At 25.6% G+C, this 25,897-nt stretch overlaps 1 protein-coding gene across 1 annotated transcript; it reads right to left on the minus strand.

Annotated features, from left to right (window-relative positions):
- Positions 1-252: 252 nt before the first annotated feature.
- Positions 253-25,897, minus strand: LOC145834726 (ubiquitin carboxyl-terminal hydrolase 20-like). The gene is made up of 20 exons (XM_082942230.1): positions 25,830-25,897; positions 24,764-24,868; positions 24,328-24,397; positions 23,727-23,859; positions 23,186-23,264; positions 22,877-22,984; positions 21,075-21,212; positions 18,741-18,826; positions 16,640-16,694; positions 16,122-16,256; positions 14,316-14,482; positions 13,000-13,116; positions 11,126-11,261; positions 10,499-10,589; positions 7,571-7,700; positions 4,216-4,379; positions 3,059-3,255; positions 1,981-2,077; positions 1,568-1,639; positions 253-1,077 (listed from the first exon to the last, which is right to left on the minus strand). Exons 2-20 carry the CDS (start codon positions 24,845-24,847, stop codon positions 398-400), a joined length of 2,739 nt encoding a protein of 912 aa, XP_082798356.1. The 5' UTR covers positions 24,848-24,868; positions 25,830-25,897; the 3' UTR covers positions 253-397.

Below are 25,897 nucleotides of genomic sequence, written 5' to 3' on the forward strand. Positions count from 1 at the left end.
CAGAACATCTAGTGTAATTTTCGAATTATAGCCTCATAGCCCCCATTTTTAGCTTATATTCCCCTAAATTTCTGAAATGGCCCACTTGGCGAAACCCTTATGTATACTATTTTGACAAGAATACTTTTATCAAAATTTAAGCTATCAAATATTTTTATAATCAAAATTACAAAAACCTTATTATATATTTTTGTAAGATTACTGCCACAGTCTATTCATAATAAATATATTGTAAAATTTTATAAACGGACACAGCGGATCACAAAATGGTGTGAAATTGCACAAAATTAATTAAAATAAATTATCTAAAAGATATTAAACGTAAAAAAGAAATACAAAAACAATAAACTACTGTTTTGAACTTAAAAAAAAAATACGCATGTAAAACTGAACAATTTCAAGCTGGAAGAGAAACTTTCAAAGCTTCCTCGTAAGACAAAAGTTTTTGGTTTTCTTCAGCTGCATTTAGCTGGTTTAAATCGTTTTTTGGTGTTTCTTCGTCTTCGGATATTTGTGTGTTATTGCTGTCAAGATATTTCACAACAGGATTATTTATTGGGCAACTTCGATTGATTTGTTCAGATATTTGTGTATTATTGCTATCAAGATTTTTTACAACAGCAGTTTCCATCGGGCAACTTTCTTTAGTTGTTTTAAATAGTTGTGTATTATTGCTATCAAGATATTTTACAACTGAACTTTCCATCAGGCAACTTTCTTTAGTTGTTTCAAATAGTTGTGTATTGTTGCTATCGATATTTTGCACAACAGAGCTTTCTATTGGACAACTTTCTTCAATTGTATTGTTGCTGTCAAGATACTGGACAACCGAATTATTTTTTGTGTATTTTACTTCCCCTACACCTTGTCTATCTTCTTGTTGGGAGGCTTCTTTCTTGTTGTTTTGTTTCTTTTGTTTTTCTTTCGAAACGGGTATTGTTGATTTTGGCGGGCTTTCGATTCGTTTCGCTTCGTTGGTTTTCAGCGCGCAGTTTTTTCCCGCCAGAAAAGGCCCGCCCCCGTATTCGGTCACCAGAAAGTTCCAGGCGTCGACGGAAATTTCGAAATAGTGGGAATCTGAAATATGTTTTGTTAAAAGTTTTTTTTGGTTTTTAAAAGTTAATTTTGGTTATAAAAACAAAGCAAATTCTGTTACATTAAATATCAAAAACTTTATCACTTGCAAAATTTACTATTTTACAGGCTTGCAATTTATAACAAACAAAAAACCAGCTTAAGTTTCTTGGTTAAGTTATACAAACATTAAACTTAATGTAGTCATTTGATTTCACAGTTAACTTATAATAAATTAAATACTATTGTGCAAAAAGCGTAAAACTGGTGGTATGATCACTATACGGAGACAAAGTAAAGTACTATTTTGTTTCAGCTTAAATAATTTATATATTTTTAATATTTCAGCTAGTTATTTTTACAGAATTCCGTGGAACTATATGTCACTAGTCTAAAATGGCTTACTGTTAGTTTCCATAAGGCAAGTACTTTGCAGATTTTTGTTATTATAATTAACTTGATCAACACGAAAATAAAATAACAATTCACTAACATTTATCAAACAAATATTTCCCGTTTTTTTCCACTGCAAATTCTTTGTTGTTAATTTCACAGTTTGGAGGTTCTAAAAAATATATACTTTATTAAAAAAAATACGCTTCCTCGCCATAAAAAAAAAATTATGACAGGTTGTTTTTTATAGTTTTACAAAAAAGTAAAAAACTATTATCATAATACTTTTAAACAAAGTTTTATTACATAATAAAAAGTAATACCGTGGTCGATATTTTTATACAGATTTACAACTGAAATAAAGAAATTTTATCAAAACTTTGATATAAATTAGTTTAAGTTTTTGTATATTAAGAGAAATAACTAAATTTTTTTAAATTGAATACCCCAAAGTCTCGTATTTTAGGCACACTTTTAGCGTTAACAAAAAGTAAGTAAAAGCATGTAAATTACCTAATTGCTTGTCGAAGATGAACAACTGCCACATTCTGAACCACTTAATGCTGATCCAACAGGTTTGCTGCTCTGTCGGGTTTTCTATTTCTTGCAACTGTTACATATGTGCTTTTTACATACAAATTAATATACTTTTCGAAGTTATTCTACAAACTTTATAAATTAAAAAAAAGCATTTGCATCTGGGACTAAAAGTTATTCTAATTATTTATACCTTTTTTATTTTTGCATTATGTCAATAAGAACTCAGGAGTTTTAGAAAGACATATCTGTCAATTAGTAAGTAGGAGTTATCATTCGGCAAAGCCGATCGTTATTTTCGTATCCAAACCAATGTTTAGACCTGGGGCAAAGATTCGATAGAAGAATTTAAACAAAGTATGGTAGTTTACCAGTTTAAATTCTGTGAAGCTAGTTATGTCGGGATAACCTCAAGACAATTTGGCAAAAGAATAAAGAAACATATTCCAAAAAGTATCGATGAATTTTGTAAGAGTTTTAAGAAAACTAAATCTATTAGAGTAGTAAATGCTTCAAAAAGATCTGCTATTGCTGAACACTTAGTAAATAATCTTGACTGTGCTAGTAATTATAATTAAAAAAAATTTAAAATTATTAAAAATTGTTTTCACATTTCTGATTTAATTAAACTTGAGGCTATTTGTATTTTGTTAAGAAAACCTAAGTTGTGTAAACATAAAGATTTTGATTATACTGTTTCGTTGTTTTCTTAAATTGTTTTATAAGTTGTTGCTCTGTTTTATTAATTTTTTACTGCATTGTAATTAGAAGTACTTATATATTGTTAATTACTCTTTGCTTTATAATTAATTACGTTGATTGCATTTTAACTATATAAGCTAGATTTGAAATTTTATTTTTATTTCTTAGTATACAACTGACGAAAGAAGCATGAAATATATTTTGTTCTGAAAAATTGAGTCTTATTTATATTTTTTGTAAGATTTTTTTTATTTTTCACCTAAATTTAATCAATTCTAAAATAAGCCTAGAAACCTATTTTTTTATCAAAACTAATAGTCCAGCTTTGTCAAAAGTCATTTAGATAACTCACTTCCATATATTTCTTATGCTCGTTTTCCCTCTTACTTTCCCTCATTTCGATCAACCGCACGCACTTTTTGCAACCCCGATCATCCGTCAATTTGCTACCCGCGTATCCACCGTACTTATTATAAAGATAACCGTACATCTCCTCACTCACCCGACACGACCGGTTATCAAGGTCCTCCGCTATATCCGCGTCTATTTCTGTTTGAATTGTTGTTGACTTATGTACTTAATGTTTATTAGCTTTTTTTTGGTATATATTTAATTAATGTTTTTTTCTTTTTTTTATAGTGTTTATACTTTTGTATTCGACTAATCTTTATCATAATTAGTATAACTTTATGTGTAATTGAGGTTTATTTATTATGATTACTACTATAAGTTTGATTTTTTGGTTTCAATATCAGAATCAATATAATTTAAGATTAGTTTCCGACTGGTAAAATTAGCCTTTTTTTTGTGTGTTACTTTCAACTTTTGTTTTAAGCTTGTATCTTTAACTAATTTTATTCATGATTATCAGCCTGTATCTTTACAGCTTTATTTTTTTAAATGAATACTTAACATGAAAAAGTTGTTTGTTAATATATAATCTAAAACCGCTGTCAATTATAAATTTATTTAGTTTCAACACTTTAATAGAAAACATCATTACTAACCAACATATAAACAATTGCTTTAAAAATTTATTCAGTTGTATGTTTAGTTCTAATAAATTTTAATTAATGAATTTAATATACTTTGTAGGATCTCTTAATTGGAAGGCTATTAAGATTTAATTTAAATAAAAATAAAATAGCTACTAATCTAAAAAAAAAATTTTTTTTCATAGTATTTACTTAACAACTTATTATTTGTTTAGATTAAGGAAACAACAACATTTTTTTCCAAGACACAAATTTGAAGCTAATATGATTAAAAATAAATCTAATACTTTTAATTTTGTTTAATTCTTAAACTTAACAAAAAAAATTTTACATATACATACGCACCTAATAAATAAAATCTAATACTTTCAGGATTTTTTTTTGTAAATTCAAGAAGATAACATATACATACATACGAACCTAATAAATATATAAAATAAATCTAGTAGATAAATAAAATCTAATATCTTTAGAATTAGTTTTTTTACTTATTAAATTTAAGAAAATAACTAACCGCCATGATGGCACAGCAGGTTTCTGTTGTCAATCGGACCCGGATGCGAAAAGTTGAACAACTTGAACATCCACTCGTTTGATATCACGTGACTTTTCACGCTCGAGTTGTCACAATTGAGTAATTTTGCGCGCGAATCCAACACTCCACTACTTTCCCGTTTCCTGATTGTTAATTAGTACTTAAGGTTAACATGAAAGCTTAGAGTAAACTTAACTGTTATTTTCTTAATTAGTTTTTAGTTATTTTTGAATTTTAACTTAGTTTAAAGAATGAGTAAAATACAAGATCTCAACTCGCATCAAAGGAGAATATTTACAAACATATTGATGTACTAGCTTATTTATAACACAATGTTTCACTCAATTTAAAAAAAGCATTAATGATATACTCAGTTATAATAAATATCTCAAAATCAAAATAAACATTTATGGAGACATTAAATGCTTAGCTAAATTGATTTAGTTATCAATATTTATTACAAGGTTAACATGAAAGCTTAAAAGTCTACCAGCCATTCATCAGGCTGTAACACAGATTAAAATAGCATTTAAAATCATTTTAATTGTAAACAACTAAACTGAAGAAACTATAGTTTTGTTTGAGGTACGTAGCTGTGGTCACACGTTGGCACCTACACATTGCTGCGGTTATATATGGAACTTAAATTTATTTGTTAAACTTCAAAACATTTTTAGCCTAAAAACTAGATATTCTATACAGCGGTAGTTTGACTTTTTTTTTAATAAAACAATTCTAAGATTTAATTCTTTTATCTTTAGCAACATATCCAAATAGCTTTCCGCAAATACAATTTAAAACCAATTCTAGAACTTTTGAAAAAGTAAAAGTTGTTAAAAAAGCTTACAATAGATCTTAACTAAAAGAAAAATTACTCAGAACTAATAGTTAAAACAAGCTTCAATTTCATTAATAAAAGTACAAAAAAGATAATGTATTATTATTTCTATATTAATGTCTTTAATAAAAAACTTAATTTCTATATAACTTTAAAATAGACTTAATAATATTTCATAAAAAGAAAAAAGTTAAACACAGCTTAGTTAAAGTCTTTAGCACCATTTTATGAAAGACATAAAGTTGTTTATCCTATTTAAATTTTTAGTTAACCTTTTTAATTTTGAAAAATCTGATGATGAAAAAAATGCAATACGAACATTTATATTAAAATAAAAACGCTTTTTATAATTTTTTTTTCTATAAAACTCACTTATACTTCATGCTTTTATATAAAAACCAATTATTAAAAAAAAGTTGGATCGCCTGTGGCCTTCATCAAAATCAACTAAATATCCAAGAAACTAGTTATCAATCGCTTAAGATTAGCTTCAACCTACTTAGCTCGCTGCACTATAAATTTAGTTTGTTTATTACTTAAACTCTTCATGAGTGGCTAGAATTTGTTATTATTAAATGACCTAAGTTCAATTATTGAAAATTTCCTTGATATCGGTATTTTTAAATGTAACAAACGTTTGTGGCTTTTTTGTTGTTTGCTAAACGGACACTTCAGATGCAATATTTTTATTCTTTAAATATTTGTAAAAATATATGCCATTTTTTACAGTTATAAACTATCGGTTAGCAACGTTTGACCCACCGAGCAAAAATTCAGTTGCGACGTATTTAACTTGAAAACAACATGTAAGGTACAAATAAAACTGATATTTTTTACAAAAATATTTTGAAATGTGTTCTTCGTTTAAACTGTTGCTTATCATATTGAACATCTAAAAACATAAAGTTATTTAAAGTTTTTTGAGCACAAACTTAAATAATAAACGAACCGATTGGGCTTATTGTAACAAATCCAGCCTACAAAAGAAATTTTCTAGTAAAAAGTTTCAAGTACTTTAAGCTTGAAATATTTTCATTAACTTCAGGTAAATAAACTCGGTTTTTAAATACTGATTTAATTAATTATGAACATGATTCTAAAAGAGAAATATAATTTGTTATGTGAAAAAATGTTGAACATGTATGCTGTATGAAACACAGTTAAAGTTCGTATTAAACATTTTAAACTTTTTAAAAATAAAAAAAAGAACAACGAAGCACGAAATTATTAAATTCATTTTACGCTTATTATTCTCAGTTTGAACGAGCAGCATAAGCTCAATCAATATTTATGCCCTTTTCTAAAAACTCTTCAATTATTTGACGTCTAAAACCTATGTTTTTTGTTATATATTATATTTGATTAAATATGTTTATGATTTAAACAAAGTTAATTTGAAAAAAAAAATATTTTAATTCTTTTTTCTCAAAAAAATTGACCACGCAACGCCCTGCATTACACTATATAATAACACTATACAACTAAATTATAGCTTTTACTATATTAACAATAAACCAACAAATTTCTTTTTGGATACAAACAAAAACTTGTAGAACAAAATGTAATTTAAAAAAACAAACATGTAGATTAGAAGCTAGGTACATAAACAAAATTGTAGAACAAATGTAAGTTTAAGAAAATATATATTTTATGTATACATATATATTTATTTGAAGATAAGCTTAGCTTATCAGGATCTCCAGGTTTTAACGCCTTTTAACGTTATATCTTATATATATAACTTATTATAAAAATAAGATTTTAAAAATACTGGTACCTATGTTTCATAAGACTAGACGCCTTAATCATCAGCCAGTTAAATTTAAAATAAAAAGCACTTTGCTAAACATAGATGCAAAAGTTATACAAAAAAACAAAAAACAGTATGTCGTAATATTGTGCATTACAAAAATTCAGTCAAAAATCGATCTACCATCTAACTTTCAAACAAATTGATGGCTGATGATTAAGGCGTCTAGTCTTATGAAACATATGTACAGGGTTGCCACTCGTTTTTCAAAATTATTTCCAGGTTTTCCAAATTTTTTCCAGGTTTTTAAAAGTATACATTTTTGGGCCTAATTTAAGTTTAAAGTTAATTTAAGGTAAGTAACTGATAAATAGTATAAAGACATTGAAAAGATACTGTAAAGCTACTTTAAATAAGTTTTTTGTTAAAAAAATTTTTGATGATGACTAAAAATTTTTCTTTAATGTGATAGATTTTTTGAGTCAAATCAAAATTTTACTACTAAACATGTGAAAATTGTTTAAATTCCAGGTTTTTATCAAAATTTCTCAAATTCCAGTTTTTCCAGGTTTTTTTTGCCTAAATTGTCAAATATCAGGTTTTTCCAGGTAAAGTGGCAACCCTGTATGTACCAGTATTTTAAAATCTTATTTTTCTAAAAAATTATTTAAAATCCCTTCAAGTGGGCTCAGTAGAAGGTGTTCAAGTTTAAATAATAACCTTATTTTATATATATGTAAACAAACTTGTAGAACAGTAGGTAGGCTTCAGCGTTAGAAACCGACGCTTCATCGCTCATCGACACCCAGCTATCGTCGTACTCATACCAGCTATTGTCGATGGGGTTCAACGCGTGCGACGTGTAGTGGCCCCCTGCTGTTGTTAATATTGAAAAATATATAACTTCAACTATTTCACAACTTATAAAACGTCGGTATACTATCAAAATCCACCCACGTTCAAAATCCACCCGCATTCAAAATCCACCCGATTGTTTTTTTACATTTTATTTATTTACTAATTTATCTTATTATTTTTTATTTTTTACTATCACTGTTACCCCTAACCTCGTTTGGTAAGCGGTTCTCGAATTTGACTGGGTGGATTTTGATCGGGTGGATTTTGAACGTGTCCCAAAATGTCAAATACAAAAAAAAAATCAGCAAAACAGGCATACTAATACTAATAAATGTCAAAAGCTGATTTGGTTTTGTAGATAATATTTTATTTAGCTGCTGTAACTAATTCTAAGTTTAATAACTAAATATGTTTAATAACTACTTAACATTTATATGACAAAACTAATATCGATAATTATAAAATACTGCTTGCTTAAGCAGCAAAAATATTTAGAAGCTTTTTAAAGTTAATACACTTTTGTAAACTTAAACTGTTCAAACAATTTGAATTTATGTTTTAAGTTTAACAAATAGGTAAAACTAATATAAATAAATATCAAAAAATGGCGCGGTTTGGTTACTTAAAGTTTTTTTAGTACAACAATGTGATTGCATGACTATTCACTTGAAACTTTCGGTTATATAGATTACTGAAATATATACGACGATATAGTTTAAATTTTATGTAATTACGTTTTAAAACGGGCACTTTACTTAGTGAATCATAAAATAAATTTATTAGGTTTGCTTTAGTTACAAAAACAGTTATTGGAACTATTTTCTCACGAGTTTATTTGTAAAAATGTTAACTAAATATAACGAATATCCAATGGAAAGTATACTTAAATGTCAGTCTGATTTGCATATTTGATGAGTCATCAAATTTTTTTTTTTAATTTATACCCTTATCACTAATTTACCTTACTAAAAAAATAAGTTTTAACAATTAAATTTCAAAAACCATGAAAAAAACTTTCTTTTTTGCTGACTCATCAAATACGCAAATCAGACGGAGTATATTAGCAATATTCAATCAAAAATATTGAGCGTGTAGTAACGTACATTCACAATAAAAGAATTGTTAAATATATATTCAAGGTGTGTTCAATTTCTTGTAAGATGGCCAAATGTTTATTTCTTTTACCATTTATAGTGTTTTGAAATGTTCTACCAGGAGGTAGATGTTCCTAGTCGTTCGGCACCTTTCGCTCACTAGTCTAAGCAGCAGGTTTCCTACGAAGAGGCCTTGGTTTAGGGTAGCTTAGGCAGCGATACTCACATTATTTGCGAGAACACCGTGGCAATAAAGCATCCCATTGCTTTTGTTCCATAAACATACCAGTTCTAAGGTGACCGATAACGTGTAACAAAGAGCTTGTGGTGAGCGCTTGGCGCGTCACGAAAAGAGAGAAATAAAAATAATTGTAAAACGAGAGAAGAGAATAAACGAGAGACTTCAAAACGTAAGTTGATAAGAAGCTTTGAGATATCATAATTAATGAATTCAAATCGAAACGTGTTTACAGAAAAGACAAATAAAAAACAAAACTTAGAGCTTACAGTCAACTAATTTTAGTGCAACACATATTATAAATGTAGTTCACATAAAAGATAACAAAGTATGTTTTTCTGATATTATTTCATACATTTAATCTTTTAAATTTCTCTAAAATGTATTTCTTATTTTTTTTTAAATTTTGGTTGAAAAATTAATTATTTAAAACTCATTTTGTTTTTTATTAAATATAATAATATATATAGACTAACAAATAAAGCTTTAGATTTACCTGTAAAACTTATTTAAACTTTTTAAACAGCAAAAAGTAGGTAATGTAATAAAAAAATATATATTAGCAGTTAAAATTCGAGTAGCAAGTTATATTAATCCTTAACTAGCAAATCAATCCTACAAATAAAAAGTATCAGTTTTTTTAAACAGACATAACATCTTATATGATTACAAAACGTTATATAGGTTTTACTATATTTTGTGATATATTTTTGTTTTCGAAAAGTTTTGCAAATCCCTTGGTATTTGTATATTATGGGAATTTTGTTTACAACGCCTAAGCTTATCATACACAACTAGTCAAAAATTAAAAAAATATACATATATAGGTTGTGTCATAAACTTTAAAATCTTTTTTGTTCCTTAAACAAAAACCTTTAAACTTTTAAAACAAAAACAATCATTAATTTTCATATTAGTTCAAAGTATTGCAAAGTTTTCAATTTTCGATCACTGTTTTAATAAATATCATTCTTTTTTAAATTACAAATGTTATACTTTAGCATTGGTAAAGAAACTACTTTGACGTTTAATAATTTTTTTTAATGAATTTTAAACATTAGGAGCTAAAGTGAGGTTTCACAGTTAAATTAAATTAATCATACCTTTGCTTTTAAGAGGTTTTTTTTTTAGAATATTCTTTAAATATATATGGATTATTATTTTTATTAAAAACTTAAACTGCATTATATAAAGTGAAATACTGTAATTTATGTAAAAGGTAGTATAAAATACCAAGATTTTTTATAAAATTACTTGAATTGTTGAAAATATAAATAACTTCGAAGACTTATTTTATACTAGGTACAGAATCACTAAAATTACACATATATATACTCAACAAAATAACTGATTTGATCTTTCCCTCAATAATAACAAAATTTAAAAAAAAACAAGTTTTGTAACAACACATCCAAACGTCTAATATCGAAAACTTATCTTATTTTCATAAAAGTTCATATTAAAGCAATATTATTTGTACAAACCTCCAGAACCACCCCTGTGCACAACAACAGCGAACAAATCGTACAAACTTTCACCTATTTCGTCTGACATGTACGCACTCACGTCCAAACCCTGCAAGTAGAATATAAACATCAGAAACTGCGCAAAGCAACAGTTAAATTTGTTAACTACCACAGCTTCAATTAGTACTTTTGAAAAGAAAATGGATTTAAACAGTAATTAAAACTTGATTAATATTAACTTTTATTTTTGCTGTTTAAAAACAAATTACGACCATCGATAGTTTAACTTAAAAACTAATTACAACTTTGTTTTATTTACTAAGTTATGAAAAAATTATCATTGACCTTATTAAAACAAAAGCAAAACTAAAGCTGGTATTTTGCGAGGCAGGAAATTTTGGGCAAAATTTTCACGAAATGAGTGAAAAAATAACATTAAAACCCGTATAAAACAACATTTTTAAAACACAAATTAAAGACTAATTTGCGTGAGTTCAACTATATTAAAGTTTTGTTTAAGCCGAGTAAAATAATAAAAATACAAAAAATAGTTTCAAAACTAAATTACTTTTTTAATTCAATCGAAATACTTTTTATTTATTATCAATTCAATATGTTGAACAAAAATAACAAACAAAAACAAACTTCCAGCGGGTATTTTACGGGGCAGGATATTTTGGTGGGGTACGAGTTGTACCCTTCGTGCCTGAACCTTTTCAGGTGAATGCACAGAACTTCTGGCAGCCTGGTGATCCGACACTGCTTCACGCCGTTTCGAAGCCTGAATGTGTAAACATGATTATTAGCAAAACTCGTAACAGAGTTGCCTAATTTTTATGACAAAATTGCCGCTTAAATATTGGAAATCGTGCCGAATAGTGTTATATGTGATTTTTTGTTGGTAAAAAGAAACTTTTAATCCAACCAGTAATTTCAATAATTTTTAAGCACAGTGGATAACTAAAACAATTGTTTTCTATACAACACAATTATTATTGATATCAACATAGTAATCTTAAAACAATACGTGATTAGTAACTATATGTTAAACAAAACTATTTTATAACCAGTTTTTGGAACAAATATTACAACATGCTTAATAAAAAGCAGCTATTGCAAAAATTATTATTAAAAAAAAAGTTTTAAACTAACAAAATAACTTTTTTGTTTCGTTTTAAGACATCAACCGACTCTTCTACGTAATTTAAAAGTTATAATACTTGTTTAAAAATATGTAATGTTTAGAGCTTGCATAAAAAACGTACAATCAACAAGTGAAAACTGCATGTTTAATAAAACTTATTGTGTTTTAAATGTTTTAACATTTTTCTAACTTAAAAATACAACAGTACATACTTTAGTAAAAAAAGAAATAAAATAAAAGTATTTTAAAGCTAATATTTTTACTTTAATCTTTCTATAAAAAATTTCAAAAATTAAATAATTTATAAATTAATGAAATTTATCCCTGGCACCATAAATTAATTTTGATTGAAAACCTTTTTTCAATCATAAATTCATGGTAAGCTGTATAAGCTAATCAAGTATATACTTTCAATAATAATTTTTTACTAAGATGAAAAAATTTAATACACTGTATCACAGTTTACTAAAAATCTTGGTTTTAAATAATTTGTGTAAACTTAATCTAAATATATGGAAAGAAATGCTAGTACAAGACTGTAACTAATCATCTAAAATATGAATGTCAAATATCAAGAAAGCAAAGCTTAAATTATTTAACTACTTTTTCATTGTAAGAAAAACTAGGTTTTACATAAAAAATCAAAATTAGCATAAAACTTATAACATTTAACACGGAAATAATAAAGCAAATTTGGCGCGAAAAAAAAACATGAACTAATTGTTATGAACTTCATAAATACTTTTTTAATTTGTTGATAGATACTATTATTAATTTCACTTAATACGCAAACTTATTTAAAACCTTTTACTTTTTTTATTAATAAACTTAGATATATCTAATATTAATATATCAAATTAAATTTTATCATTTCCTCCACTTGTGTCTTGTTTTTTTTAACTAAGATTAAGATACATAAAAATATTTTCAATATAGCTAAAATGCTTTGTACTTGGAATTAAGGTTTATCAAAACTTATTCACAACTTAAATACGGTACTATGCATCTAATCACAAAAGTGTAAAAAAGTTGCAATAAAAACTATGAATAACACATATTAATGATGCATAATACATAGTAAACTCAAACAAAATTCAAGAAGCATGTTTGTAATAATTACAAATTTGTTGCTAATCAAATATAATTTTACTCATAACTAACGGTTCGTTATTGAAACATGAATTGATACGTTTAAATGCTTAATCACTTTTTAAATTATCACACTTAGATATATGAGCTATAACATCTAGTTTAATTTATCATTTTCCTTGTACTTCCACATGTATCTTGTTGCTTCAAAAACAAAAGTAAAAACCTCAAACAACGCTCTTGCTTCAAAAACCCTTCAACATAATTAATTGTTATAAAAACAAACTTTGTGCACTTGTCGCAGCTGTACATGTTGTCGCCGGTGAGTTGGTCGGCTGAAAAGAACGTTTTGAGGCAATCGTCCAATGTCACCGAAGCTGGCCATACCCAACCAGATATTGTGCTGTTTTCATTTATTATCATTTTCAATATATTTGTACTATTTCTTGTTTAAAATTACTTATTTAAATAAAATTTTTTACTGGACATACTGAGTTGCATTTGACCCAATTAGATAATGTGCTGTTTGTATTTTATTTTAACTGTTTTTATTTATTCATTTTTAATTTATATTCTTTATTCTAATATTATTTAAAATACACACCCAACCAGATATCGTACTGTTTGTACTTTCTATTACTATTTTAATTATTTCTTCTACTACAACTTCTTTAAAATTGCCAGTTAAAGATGGATTTTAATATTTACTAGTTTTGAACTGTTGGAAAACACATAGAATGTTAAATATGCTTAAAAACTATAGTAAACAATACGAACTTTAGATGTTTTTTGTATTAATTATAGAATGGTAAATAGGTAGATATTAGAAAAGATGAGCTGTTGTATTTTACTTTGCTGTTTCTTTTAAATGTTTTTAAAGTTTTATTTTTAATTTTAAATATTGTTTAAAATACACTTAACCAGATGTCGTGCTATTTGTATTTTTTCAGCGTTACCAATAGTTTTTAGAATTTTTTTCCAGGTCTTCTGAATTTTTTCAGGTTTTTGAAAACAGTAGTTTGTAAGTTCATTTTTAGTATAAATTAAACTAGAGGTGAACATATATGTCTTATATGGTATAAAGATACTGTTAAACTACTTTAAATGTTTCAAATAAAAAAAAATATTCTAAATAATGTAAAAAAAAGTGATAGGTATTTTATATCTAATCTAAATCTCATAACTTTACACGTAAAAATTGTAGGTTTTTTCAGGTTTTTAGGTATTTAGGCAATTATTATATAAAATATATATCATAATTTTTTAACTTATTATTATTTCTTTAAATTGCCAGTTAACGTTCGATTTAAATAATTACTAGTTTTAAATTCTTGGAAAATGAAAAATGGTGAAAGAAATTGTGTAAAATAATATTTAAAAGATTCTTTTTAATTATACAGCTTTAGTTGAGTTTTACTATTTTACTCTATTTCAATGGTGCTTTAATATTAACTAGTCTTTTAGACTAAACTAATTTAAACCTAAAACTAACCTTAGTTTATGTGTGAAATTGACCGCGTTTCTCAATGCTTTTTACAAACATTATTTGATGTTGAGCTTTTTTCAATAACAACAAAAAATTAATCTCTAGTTGAAAATAACCTCTTCATGGAGTCCCAGTAGGACCATATCCACTCCGAGTATGACATCTGGGAGTATTTGTCGTCCAAATCCAGCATCATCTTCTCGTAATCTTCCTCAATGTCACTAGTAGCACTCTGCTGCGTGGAAACTATCTCGCTCACGTCCGGTATCGGAAGCGAAAGGTCCTGTGAAAATGTAGAAAAATACCATGCACGTTGGAAATGAAAGTTTTTAGAACTTAAGTCCTTGAAAGTTTATTCGTCGTTGTTTTGTATATAATAATAAAAAAAAATTTTTTTGTAATAGTTATGGATTAAAAAAAAAATATTACTGTAATACTTAAGCATTAAAAAATAAATAAAAATGTTATTGTAATAGTTAAGCATTAAAAATAAATAAAAATGTTATTGTAATACTTGAGCAGTAAAAAAATAAATAAAAATGTTATTGTAATACTTGAGCAGTAAAAAAATAAATAAAAATAATATTGTAATAATTAAGGATTAAAAAATAAGTAAAGCAGCCTTTTTAAACGACTTAATATAGATTGTTCTTCGTTTAATGATCGTTTTTTACTCTAGCTAAATAATGAAAAAGTATAAAATAGTTACATACCTACCATATGAAACCAAAGCTATCATTTGTTTAAGCATAAGAACCCTCAATACATTTTTTATAAATAAATGATTCATATCAACAAAACAATTAATAATTTGAAAAAGTTTCCGGGTGCTGGAGTGGTTGTTGCAGGTGAAAATCATTTTAAAAAGCAACTAAAAAAATAGATAAAAATAACTTAAGCTCTTTTTTTTTAAATTGCACATATAGATTGTTTTACAATATAGGAATATAGCAAAAATGGTATACTTACAACTCCGATCCAAAAATATTTTTTATTTTCATTCTATAGATATTTACATTTAACTTTATTTGTTTTTGTAATTTATTTTCACCATCACTGTTACCCCTAACCCTTGGTCGGTATACGGTTCTTGGATTTGATCTAGTGGGAATTGTGCGCGGATTGGAATTGAGCGGTTCTCTAGTAAAATATAATTCAGGGTTACCACAGATCAAGCTGAGAAAAAAATTCCTGACTTTTTGATGACTTTTTACTAAAACTTTCCTGACTTTCCTAAATAAAACTCTCAATTTAAACTTATTCTAAAATATATAATCAAACACTTGAAACTATATAAGGCTTTCAATCTTATTTTTATACAGGTTAAAACAACAGTTTTTTTTTGTGTTAAATTCAATCATTGCGTTAATAAAACAAATAATCAGTTTTTTAAAGGATATTTACTAATTTCTACCAGATGAAAGCATGAGAAATTAATTAATTTCGTAATTTTCTATGAAAATTTTGCAACTTTAATCTGACTTTAATGGATTTTTAGTTTATATTTTACCGTTTGAAGGCTTTAGGAAATAAAGAATCTTGTAAATTTGAACTGACAAAATCTGACGTTTTTTCAAATTTTGTCAAATTTCCTGTTTTTTTTTCAGTATTTATTTCGGCCATCATCAACAAGTTGAGATGTTTTATGCCATCGATAATAAACAATGAACTTCACCGCACGACCAACAACAATAGCATCCGAGACAACCTACGACGTGGACGAAACCGGTCGTAGGTTGTCTCGGATGCTGTTGTTGTTGGTCGTGCGGTGAAGTTCATTGTTTATTACTGTTTTTTTTCACAAACCCCCATTTTTTCCTGACTTTTGTCATTTTTTTAAGTTTTTTCTGACTTTTTCTGACATTGTGGCAACCCTGACAATTTTTTATAGTAAAAAAGCAGCTTTTTTAACAACAACAAACTTGAAAAGGTTCTTGGGTGCTGGACCGGTTGTTGCATACAGTACACTCCACAGTGCTGGTGATAGTACCTTCGAACAGGTCCGAAACCACGCTCTTTATCGCCACCTCGAACTCCGGTGTCTTGTATTTCTTTTGCTGGTGAAAAAAAATAGTTGATTTTATATTTTAGGTACGTAACTAGTCGTAAATAGTTTTTTTTTAATTAATTATGGTGCAATAACTGTCAATTAAAGTGGAAATGAGAAGTTATTTTTGAGAGTTTGTAAGTTAAGAAGTTTTAAAACTAAATTTAATGGTTTAATAGTGTAATAGATCGTAAATAACTGTTAAAACAATATGATTAGTGTTTAGGTTAAAGTGATCAAAAGTTTTTAAAAATGCTTTTTTTTTTCAATTAACCTCTTCAAATATATTTAGATACAATAAAACTTAATAAAAATGGAATTAAGGAGTCATTCTTCAGAGTTTGTTAGTTTAAAAAAATCTTTTTTATTTTAACTTACAGGTAAAGAACTTACAGTTTTAGAGGAGATGTATTCTTTTTGTATCAACAAACGTTCCGTCGGTTCATTTCTGTGCAAATTATTTAATTGTATTATAAATTTGTTAGTTTTTAACTTAGTTTTGCTTAAGTGCAACTTTGTTGACTTATAAATTAAAGTTTTAAGAATACTTTTCACAAATAAGCTAGCACATACATTATAAAGAAGCATAAAAAGTTTAAATAAACGTATCATTGTAAATTTAAGTATTTGAGAACAAAACTAATACTAACTGAATTGAGAAATCAAAATGGAAAATGTTTACAAAAGAAGCTCAAATATTACTTATAACTTTTATTCAGCATTTATAAACCTAAACTTAAAAAAACTTCACACTTGCTTACTACCATCGAGAATTTTAATCATAACTCACGATCATTTAAACTTTCAAGTTTATAAGTTGATTTATTTAAAATTTAATTAGTTTTCATTTGTTAAACACAAAAAATATTTTAATTTTTAACTAATAGATACAAAACAAATTGTTAAAGATCAAATTCTAATATAGTTTTAGTTTTAAATCACACAATAACTTTTCAAATTTAAAGTTTAAGAAAAGACTTATATAAGTAATTTTTTATTTTGGTTTAAACATTAAATAAAGAACACTTAAAAACATTTTTTAGTCATGCGCAAACATGTTCAAGTTTATAAATAATCAGTCGATAAATATATGAAGTCATTATGATGTAAAACTTTAAATTTTTATCAAAGTTAAGTAAATTCTAAAAATTGTTTTAAAAACAGTTGTAATTCAAATGCATAAACTTTTGTTATATTTTTATATGGTTAGGTAACTTTCAATCTTATATCATTTTATTTTTTGCCAAAAACATTAGAAAAAAAAAGTTAAACCTCTAATTAACTAAGAGGAGATACCAAGCAAAAATAAAAATAGTTACAGTAAATATAAAAACATACTAAAAATATATATTCAGAATGTTTTTGTTTACAACTCAATAGAAATTGCAATAAAAGTGTGTTTAAAAAGGTCAAAAACTAACCAATTACGAATATTAAATAAGCAATATAATAAAACATATGAACCATCTTAACATATTATAGACTTTACTGGTAAATTTGTAAATGTATTTTTGTCCAAGTAATGTAGAAAATAAAAAAAACATATATAAACTGATTTTGAATAAACAAAAAATTGTATTGGAAAATCATTTATTTTTGTATCTAAAAAACTTATAACTATGGATAGTTTAGTAAACAAAAAACAATTATTGTTGTACAATATAATAACGACTGTAAATATAAATTAAAAATAAAGAAGCATCGAAAAAATTAAAATACTATAATTTATTTCTTAACAAGCCTTTGCTTATTTATCTAATTTAACTAAGGAATTTAATAAACGTACAAAAACAAAAACAATAGCTGTTTTTGTAAAAGTAAAGAAGTTAAATTAGTGTATTTTTTTTGTTTCTCAAAAACATAAAAACATGCAGAAATTAATTTTCTTATAATACAGATATAAAACTTAAAAAATATAATATGTTTCAAACAAAAGAACTAGCTCAATAACAACATTTGTCATCAAACTTCTATACATGCATTAAAATTAAAAGCTGAACACTTTTACTATACCATAATAACTTGTGCATTTTATTATTCAAAATTTCAAGGAGCCTATTGCTTTACCAAAAAGCAACCTCTAATGTAGGGGTCGGCAGGTCAAAAAAGAAACGGTTTTTATGTGCTTTAAAAAACATACTTAGAGATATTTTTTTGAACAAAAAAATTTAGGCCATAGATTATCTTTAAAAGTTAACACTAAAACTTAATTTTGGTTTTTTGAGAATATTAATATATTAAACTAGTTGAAAAAAAAAAGTTTAATGCGGCCCGCGGGCCGTAGTTTGCCGACCCCTGCTCTACTGTTTACTTGTTTAGATATTTTATTATACAACAAACTAACAATGCGGCTTTGCATCTTATCACAATATATTTTTTTTTTGAATTTCAAAAAAGTTCGTTTGTTTTACCAAATATCATCCTTTCATACAGTTTTTAGAATTTACCAACATTTTGTTCTATTAATATTTTTAATATATTTTAACAAACTAACAACGCGTCTTTGTACTCCATGTCAACTTCCATTTTTTCAATGTAGTTCGCTTCGTCTTGCAGCTTCTGATGAGCTGCTGAGTCTCCCTGTAGTGAAATTCATGTTGAAATATATACCCAGAAACAACAAAATTTACTGCATATCGCTACAAGTTATCACTTAAAGAGGGTGGTTTTTTTTCAATATCTTTCAGTACAAGTTCACAGGTTTCTTATAAGGAGAAAAAAAATTATGGTTTAAAATGTATTTTAACTACTAAAAAGATGCAGTCTCTTCTTTAATTCCTTTAAATAAATAATAAAATTTCAAATACTAATATGTAAATTTTTGTGTATTTCTTTTCAAAATTTAATCTTATAAATAAAAATTTTGAACAAAACTTGTTAGTTTTTTTTTAATGCTCGGTATTTATGACATAGTTAAAATTTTCTTAATAATAAAACAAGATTAAAGGTAAACTTGAATCTGAATTAGTTTATTGATCTAGCTAATAAAAAGGAATATAATGTAGGCTACTTACACTTAAATTTTATAATGATACAACAGTCTATAACAGGGGTCGGCAGGTCAAAAAAGAAACGTTTTTTATGTGCTTTAAAAAACATATTTAAAGATAATTTTTTTGAAAAAAAAAACTTAGGCGATAGATTATCCTTTAAAGATAACACTAAAAGTAAATTTATTTTTCAGAATATCAATATATTCAACTAATTGAAAAAAAATTTAGTGCGTCCCGCGGGCCGCAGTTTGCCGACCCCTGGTCTATAACATCATAAAACAGTTAATGATGATTCTTCAAAAATTAAAGTTTTCTTTAAAAAGGTAAAAGTTGACTTTTAATTTATATATTTAAAAATATCACTTTTTCAGGCACAAAAATTTTCATAAAAAAAAACAGGTCTGTCTTGTTTTAAAAATAATATTTCATAACAAAAGTTTTTATTAAATAATGATTAACAAAAAACGTATTTATTACTAAACAAAAAACACATAAAAACAAAAAACTAATACGATAACAAAAAAGTATAATTGAAAAAAAAATACATTACAAACTTAAAAACATCTTAACTTTTACAAATGCCATCGCTTATTTTAAATAACAGTTGCATTTACAGTGCCTTGTTTATTTGTTACAAAATCTGATTTCCATCTAATTAAACAGCTTTGTAAAACTGTAGAAACTAAAATCAAGTAATAGTTCTTAAATGAAACTTTTTTTACTTCTTTGTACAAATTTATTAATATCTTAGGTATTTAATAGTTTTTTAAGTATAGTATATTTGCTAGAAATATTAGACTTTGATAAAAAATTAACTCTGAAACTTCAAGTTATAATAATTCAAGTTATTAAAATAGTATCTATTTCAAAAATTTTTTTAATTTTTTTACCATCAAAATATTGTTTATTAGACCTTCTGGTAAAATTTTATTTCTTATAATTTAAATTAATATTTTGAGTAACGGCCTCTTAAAATTTTTTATAAGAATTTGAAATTTCATGTAAATTTAAAGCAAATTATCAAACAATTTCCACTTCAGTCCGATTATTAAACAAATATTAAAATTTTAATTTTCTGAGAGCTTATGGTATGTAACAAAAACAGAATAATTTAATAATGCAAATAGGACTAATTTAACATATATGAAAAAGTTTGAGCTTGATATAATAATATTTTTAAGCAGATAGAGTTATACTGAGTTTATAAAGGACGTTCAAAACTTTAAACTAGCATGAACTGATCAAATTTGAAAGACGACTATTAGAATTCGAACAATTAAAATTCTTCAAAAAGTCATTCATAAATGTTTAAAGGTCCACAACTCAAAAAGTAATACATTTTTGAAAAGATAAAAAATTGCGTATGTTTGTATAATTAATACCTACAAACACTTATTTTTGCAAGAGTTTAAATATTTTTACAGATGTGGCTAAAAAATAAGTTTTAAAATATAGTAATTTAGGTGTTATAAATAAAATATTTTAATATTTTATATATTTTTATATTTTATTTAATTATTTTTTATTTCAATATTAAAATATTTTTTTACTAACATCATAAGATCTACATACTTTTTTTTCAAATATATATAACTTTGTGAGTTGTGGCCTTTAAACATTTTATTAAGAATTTGAATTGTTCTAATTTGAATTGTCATGTAACCGTTAGTTTTTTATTATTTTCATTCCATTGGTATTTTTAATGTTTTTAGCTAAAAAATTTATTTATCAGAACTATTTGGAAAGAATTTCAACTTAAAATTAATTTCTATAAGGTCTGACTAAAGTAATAAATGATTGTTATTATAAAACATATTATTAAACAACAAACTAACACAGGCATCTGCGTCTTGAGATTTTTCGGAGGAATTTTCAGAGGAAATTTCGGAGCAATTTTGTTTGAGGAGGGGAATTTTATACTTCATTTCGTTTTGTAGGCTGGTGAACAGACATCTTATAAATTCATGTGCATCCTGTTAAATAAAATATTAGAATACAGTCATTTAAAATTTATAACCTCAAGTTCACATAAAGCAAGCTAGTTGTAGTTATTTTATTTGTATTAGTTCTTTATCATACTATTAACTGTCTGTGGCTAGTAACAGGGTTGCCAAATGTTTTTGGAAAATTTTCTCCAGGTTTTCAAAACTTTCTCTAGATTTTTTAAATACATTTTTTTGGGTGTATGTTTAGTTTAAATTTAAGTTTAAGGTAAAAAAACTGTGTTAATAGTATAAAAACATTGAAAAGATAATGTAAAGCTACTAAATGCGTTTTTTAATGAATAATTTTTTGATGATAACAAATTGTTTTATCTAATTGATATTTTTTTGTGTCAAATCAAAATTGTTCTACTTGATATGTGAAAATTGTTTAAAATTCCAGGTTTTTCCGTTCTTTTTTCGAAATTGTCAAATTCCAGGTTTTTTCCAGGTTTCCAAGTCTTTTGGAAACCCTGTAGTAATGATGTTTATAATGTGTAGCACTATTTATGTACTTGTTAAAAATTATTAGCTTATTAAAAATGATTAAAACATATTGAGTTGTTAAATAGTGTTATTGAACTACTACTTTAGACACTTAAATTGAAATTTTACAACATCAAACTATCAAATTTTGTTTGAAAAAATACATTTAAAGTATAATTTACACAATTTAAATTTCGGCAACACTTAAGCACAGAGAAAGATTATCTTTCATAAATGATAAGCAGTAAATATACTACTTCTTTAAAATGTAAAACTAATAAAACAATTTCTTTTACAATTTGAAATGATAATAAAACATGTATTTAGCCAAAGTATAAAATAAATTTACAAGAAATATTTACAAACTAAATTAAGCTTGCTTCAAATACAGTATACATCTTGTTAACTTTGAGGTATAATTAACAAAAATTAAAAAGTAGGCTCAAATAAAAATCCATAAAACTTGGGTGAAGTTCCAAACTTATAGTTAAAAAACATTTTTTATCACACTTCAACACATACAAGAATATATTTATGAAAAATTATAGAGTAAAAAATCTCAAAAAGCAAATATACATACAAATAAACTGTGATTAAAAATAACGATTTTAAGAAATTAAAGTATTTTATTTTAACTTTAATTAAAATAAATTAAGGTAGTTAAATAAATAAAATAAATAAAATTATTTTTACATTAGCTTATACATAGCAATACAATGCATAAACATACTAAACAAAAAATTCTTAAAGTTTAGTTTGTTCAAAAATAAAACTAACTCATACAAAAACTATTTTTTCATACATCTTTAAATATAAAACACCTTAACTTTGATTCTATTTCACAAAATAGAATTTTAACAACTAAATAAAGCAAAATTATCACATATTCTCTAAAACTCAAAAAAATACCCTGCATTAAGTTGGTTTTTTTTTCGACCACAGCAAATAACTTATTGCGTAATTAATAAAAAAAACTTAAATAAAACTTCCGACTTGTTGATGGTATCCCACAAGTCAGCAGTGTCAAAAAAATCAACTAAATAGCACGCAATAAATTAAGAATCTAATCATTTTTGTCAATGTATTAGTTGACCACGTTAAATAAATTGTCGAGTAAATAATCAAACACAAAAGCTTTTTAAACACAAAAGTTAAACAAAACTAGTTACTTGTTGATGGTAGCCCCTGAAAGCAAGGTTTTGTTTGACGAAGGCGTTTTGGAAGGAGTTGGGTGGAACTGAACGAGAATTTGTGTCCTGCCACAATCTGTTTGTTAACTGCAAAAATTATAATAACTTTCACCACTAACCAAAGTATTACACATTTACTTGTTGTAAAGGAAGCTTTAAAAAATAGTTTGTATCTTTTTTAGTTGTCAAACTGTTGTGGTAAGAAAATTGTGAACAAAAAAAACATTTTACATCCTATTAAATCTTATAAAAATTAATCCAGTCTTTTCAAATATTAACTGGACTAACTTTGACGTATTCTGAAGCTAAATGGCTGCTCGTTCTGTCCACACTGATTTCAGACATCATGTAGTTTGTCAGTTGGGGACTACAAAATTTATATGTTTTAATTATTAACAATTTTATATTATCTATAAATCATTTTGTAATTATATTGCTGCTGTTTAAAGTTGATCAGCTAATTAAGATTACTTAGTGTTAAATTTATCATTAAATAGTGCCTTGTTTCAAACATGAACTTGATTTAATTAAACTAAATTATTGTTTTTAATATGACAACTACCAAAAAAACAGACTAATTTCAAACGCTTAGAAATAAACAAACAGGCCAATTGGAAATACAAACCTGCTTTAAAAAAAAAGTTATTTTACAAAACATAAACAAAAAAAACAGATGTAATAATATTTGTAATAGAAACAAACAAACTGACCAATTGGAAAGGCACTGAAGTAGATTTTTTAATTTCTTAAACTATTTTTTAATTTTGTTATACACATAATCAAAAAATACAGATTAATTAACATTTTTAAAGGTTTTGATCAAACTAACCAACTGGAAAGGCACTGGAGTGCTGCGTTCATGTAGCAAGTATTGCCAAGATTGTTCAAACCCACCCGACGGCCGCACAATCTCTCACAATTTGCAAGCGGCTGCAAGGACTTCAAGGTGCAACAAGGTTCATCTGATGAAAAAAAATAAAAAAAATTGTCAGATGAATTAAAATGCTAATTCTTTGATAAAACTTTCTAGAAAACCTTTTTGTAATTTAAAATATTAAAAATAACCAGTTCTAAATAACTATTTGTATAAAAAGCATTCGCAAGGACTTTTAAGTGAAACAAACATCTGTAAAACCATTGTGTAAAAATACAGTATTTATTGTTAAATAAATAAAACATTAAAGTTTTTATTAAGCTTTCTTCAACAAACTTCTTATTATGTGGTATTTAAAATACATAAGTTCTAAAAAAGTATCTGTATCTATTTAATTACAACTTAGTCAAAAACTTCCATTTAAATATTTTTTTAAATAAAACTGTATATTATATTGAATTCGATGTAGTAAATATGAAACTGACAATAATATCTATTTTTTTAAGTAGATAACAAAATACAGAATTAACTTTTAAATAGCTTTTAGTAACATTACCAATTCCAGCAGAATTTAACGCCTTCATTCCTTTATTTCTTCTCTTTTTTAATCTTGATTGCATTGATTTCTATACAGTAATAAATTTAATTATTTGCTAACAATACAGAACAAAAAAAGCTTTTTTAACATAAATTACATTTCAAAATTGTGATTTCAGAAACTAACTTTTTTTAATTTTATTCAATTATCTTTAAAAACTATTGGTTGACATGGGGACATAGTATAAAAAAAAAACTATAAACATTTGTAATAACAAAACTATTCTGTAAATAAGTTTTATGCTAATAAGTTTTCAAGTTCTATATTATGCTTCAATAAAACTATAATTTGTTTTTTATTTTAAGTTGTGTCTGAGGATATAAAACAAATGAATATAATTTAAGAGTGGTATCAAAAGTCAAAAATTGTTATCATATTAATTAAATATGCTAACCAGCTTAGACTGTTTTAACTGCCCAAACATGACAACTTCCTGATCGCAAGTGATGCACTCAACAGTGAAACTTGATAGGTTCATGTAGGCAGGGTGTAATTTTTCCTATAAGAATATCAACATCATTTGAAAAAACTAAATAACATTTGTGAGTTTAACCTAATCTTAAATATGTATATAATTGGAAGAAATCATAAATCTTATACTTGTGATAATTTTTTTCAACATATACTTTTTTAAACTATATATATTTTTATAACTTATTAAACACTCTATTCATAACTCAAGGTTGCCACTTGTTTTTTCAAATATTTCTTCCAGGTTTATAAAAGTACACATTTTTGGGTCTATTTATAGTTTAGAGTTAAGTTAAACGTAAGAAAGTGTGTTAAATAGTATAAAAACATTGAAAAGATACTGTAAAGCTACTTTAATTATGTTTAAAAAAAAATTTTTTGATGTTTAAAATTTTTTTTATTAAAATGATAGGTTTTTTGAGTAAAATCGAATTTTTACTACAAAACATGTGAAAATTGTTAAAATTCCAGAATTTTTTAGTGATTTTTGTTTGAAATTCCAGGTTTTTTTCAAAATTTCTCAAATTTTAGGTTTTTTTTGCCTAAATTGTCAAATCTCAGGTTTTTAAGGTTTTTCCTGGTAAAGTGGCAACCCTGATAACTACTATACTCAATTTTAGTGTAACCAGCAGTTTTTAACCTTTTTTGCGAAGGTATTCAAATTTACCCCTTTTAGGAAGGTTATTATCAAATTTACCCTAATATATAAAATTTGTTTAATTTTGAGGAAAATAAAACTAGATTTTTTGAACTTTAAGCTTATTAAAAAAAATAATATTAAATTAAAAGAACTTATTAAACTTAAAAAAAAATTACAGTTAAAAACTAATTTATAAATTACAATAAAAATTAATAAAAATCAATTTACATAACTTGTACAAAAAAAATTTACCCCCTAAAACAAGGGAATTTACTCCCAGGTTAAGAATAGCTGGTTTAAACCAAGTTTAAATTTACTTAAAAATTAATAATGACAAGGTTAAACTAACATGGTAATGCTGACCTATGTGATCTTTCCATTTACTACCACAGCCCACATAGAAGCAATTTTCCTGTA

Source organism: Thalia democratica, chromosome 4, assembly GCF_965202585.1.
Source record: "Thalia democratica chromosome 4, ktThaDemo2.hap1.1, whole genome shotgun sequence".
NCBI lineage: Eukaryota > Metazoa > Chordata > Thaliacea > Salpida > Salpidae > Thalia > Thalia democratica.